At 29.5% G+C, this 3,060-nt stretch overlaps 1 protein-coding gene across 2 annotated transcripts in view; it reads right to left on the bottom strand.

Annotated features, from left to right (window-relative positions):
- Nucleotides 1-3,060, bottom strand: part of LOC111088976 — a 34,409-nt gene that overhangs the window by 13,774 nt on the left and 17,575 nt on the right. For both annotated transcript variants that reach the window (XM_022400471.1, XM_022400472.1), the window contains exon 4: nt 687-823. In XM_022400471.1, coding sequence (XP_022256179.1) covers nt 687-823 — 137 coding nt within the window. The remainder of the gene's footprint in view (nt 1-686; nt 824-3,060) is intronic.

The following is a 3,060-nucleotide window of genomic DNA, read 5'->3' as shown; positions in this document are numbered from 1 at the left end:
CTATTACAAGTCAAGTGAGAATTATCTATTACAAGTCAAGTGAGAATTATCTATTACAAGTCAAGTGAGAATTATCTATTACAAGTCAAGTGAGAATTATCTATTACAAGTCAAGTGAGAATTATCTATTACAAGTCAAGTGAGAATTATCTATTACAAGTCATGTGAGAATTATCTATTACAAGTCAAGTGAGAATTATCTATTACAAGTCAAGTGAGAATTTTTGTTACAAGTCAACTGAGAATTTATAATAAATAATTTCAATATTAATATTATTTATATTTTTGGTCACTTTTTTTCAAATCATTAACAGCCAAGTTAACACTTTGATTCAAGATCTTCATCAATTTTATAGCTAAAAGATGAAATATAAAAACATCTTTACCTCTATTATGCAAGGTTGCTTTTACAAGCTTCAAACAGACTTTAAAACCTTTTGCACTGGATACCTCTCAATGCCATATTTGTATTAGTACTAGTTTCTGTGTTGAAACAAGTATTGAAAGAAATAATCTATATTTGAAAGCAAAAGATATAAAGACAGAAGGGTTAAACACACTTTCATTTGCCACACACACTCATTGTAAATAGTTTTTCCCACCCAACACTCACATATTTTAACGAAATTGCTTTGTCAAGCTTCCTTACATTCAAAAACAGTAGTAAAATAATCTACAGAACTAACCTTGGGAAGCTCAATGTGATTGTTCATGTAGCTTGTTGCCAGAGAATTGTCTATGTAACTGTCTGGGGGACATTTACTGTCCATCTTATTAACTGCTTTGCAATAATCTTTGTGATGAAGGAGAAGGAAAGTCATTCCTAAAAAACAACAAACAATAAGTTTATGTTCTTTACTCTGATATAAGCAGCACAAAAATGTATTTTAGACGTAAAAGTTAATCCTTCTACACAAAACATTACCATTAAGTACAGACTTAAATATTCACTGAAACCAAGTTCCAATCATTAAGAAAACATTTTAGGTTTGGACTTTATTTGAAACATTTCAAGAAAAATGTGATAGTTATTATAAGAAACAGGTCCAGTCAACAATATACTATTTCATAGATATAAGATTCTCAACACTGGTAAGTTCTGTTGTAAATTTCAATGTTTACCTATATGATAATTTTTGAAAATGTTGAACAAATGATACGTAAACAGTGGAATCTATTGTAAATATTAGTTTCTGGAATTGAAGAATGATATAATATTGAGGGATGAATATTTTAATGGATGGAGCTCTTATGTAAAAGAAATAAAAATTTATAAATTATTACAAATTTTTTTCTGATATTTGAAACAAGACCAGAAAATTCACTAATTGTGAAATTTAAATTTATTTAATTAACTAACAAGTACAAAAGATAATACATATTTAATAGAAAAATGAAATAATCACAAATGTCAACATTAAAAAAAACAAAAACAGACCAATGAAGCGAATTAACAAGCATACACAAGGCACAGCTGGTGTTTTAAGAACTAACGAGCTACCTCATTGAACACCCCCATTATATTACAATATACCCACTCATTTCAAGTGGGCGTGGGTTCAAATCCTGTTGAAGGGAGATGAAACAACTTGATCATTACACTGTTCCATTTTTAAAACCACACTCGAATATTTCATTTTGTGTATCATGTTATTCTAACTTATTAGCATCAGTTCTGAATAGTCCTTGGTTAATTTCAGCAAAGTTTTTGTAATGGATGAACATCATCCAAGGATGTAGTCAGAGAAAAAAAAAATGTAGGTCACCACTATTTTTTTAGTTTCAAAGCATTTTTGACAAGTGCATTGAGGATGGAGAAATGAAGTTAGTATATAGTAGGGTTATGATTTTGTTTTCTACAATATTTGCTTCACTTTTTTTTTGTGTTTTCAATTAATCTCACAGTAATACTACTTTATATATTAATTTAGAACCTAACAGCTGGCTAGTTTGTTTGATTTAGTTTTAGTTAGAAGAAAATTAACAAGTAATCTTATGACTCGTATGGGTTGTTGAATAAATTATTTCATGACATTCACTTTATAATGATATTTACCAAATTGCTGAATATAAAACAAACATTTGTAAGAATTTCTAACAGCAAAATTTGACTACTCACACAAAAATATTGCTTTAATTCAAAATGAGTAGATGTGTGATCATCTGTCACAAATATCTGTTAAAAGACAAAACCTCTGCAAGCTGAACTGTGCAGATATCATTCAAATATGACACTACAACAGTATAATGTGATTAAAATTTTAAGGTATCAGGTATTAAAGAGACACCATTTACAATTATAGTTAACAAACCTTACATAGAATCCATTAATATATGTATAATAGGCAACAACACACACTTCGTCGGCAATGTATTAACTCCAACTCCAAAGCTATAAGAATGACAGCATAAATTTATTACAGTAAGTACTTTTTAGCTTGTGTCTGGGCAAAGCTATAATAATGCATGTGTAAGTGTTACAAGTATATAATACATTATTCTCTATTCAATAGAAAGTGACAAAAATGTCTCATGTTTTTGAATAGTGTGTAAGTGAATGCTTTTCCTTATCAGCAGCATGGCAGCCATCTACCAACATATGCATGATCTGTTTTGCTTTTTCTTTATAGCTAGGAACAAATTCTTTCTCTAAAAAATGTGGGTATACGGGTGTCAGAAACCCAACCTATCTACACCCATGACAGCGTCTATTCTAGTAAACCATCTAGTCTTGGAGTTATTTCATTAAAAGCCCTTTTGTCTGCCGGGCACGTGGTCAGAATTTACTGAAGTGTTGAAGCTGAGTTATATATAGTTTGTTGAAATCCAAAATATGAGCTGGCATTGATAAAAGACTGTACAGCACAAGTTTCAAAACATTAAACCCTTTCCACACGGGTCAAAGGTCATGCCATCGCATTTGTTGACTGGCATTCAAAATTTTATTGAACTACTATTTTATGAATTTATGTCATTAAGATTGGTATCAAACTAGATTACACTTCAAATTTTAGTATTATATATTATTTAATTTCTTAATTTAAAATTAAATATTAAAAA

This window comes from Limulus polyphemus, unplaced genomic scaffold, assembly GCF_000517525.1.
Source record: "Limulus polyphemus unplaced genomic scaffold, Limulus_polyphemus-2.1.2 Scaffold4908, whole genome shotgun sequence".
Taxonomy (NCBI): domain Eukaryota; kingdom Metazoa; phylum Arthropoda; class Merostomata; order Xiphosura; family Limulidae; genus Limulus; species Limulus polyphemus.
The sequence above is the reverse complement of the archived record's forward strand: the minus strand, read 5'-3'. Positions and strand labels throughout refer to the sequence as shown.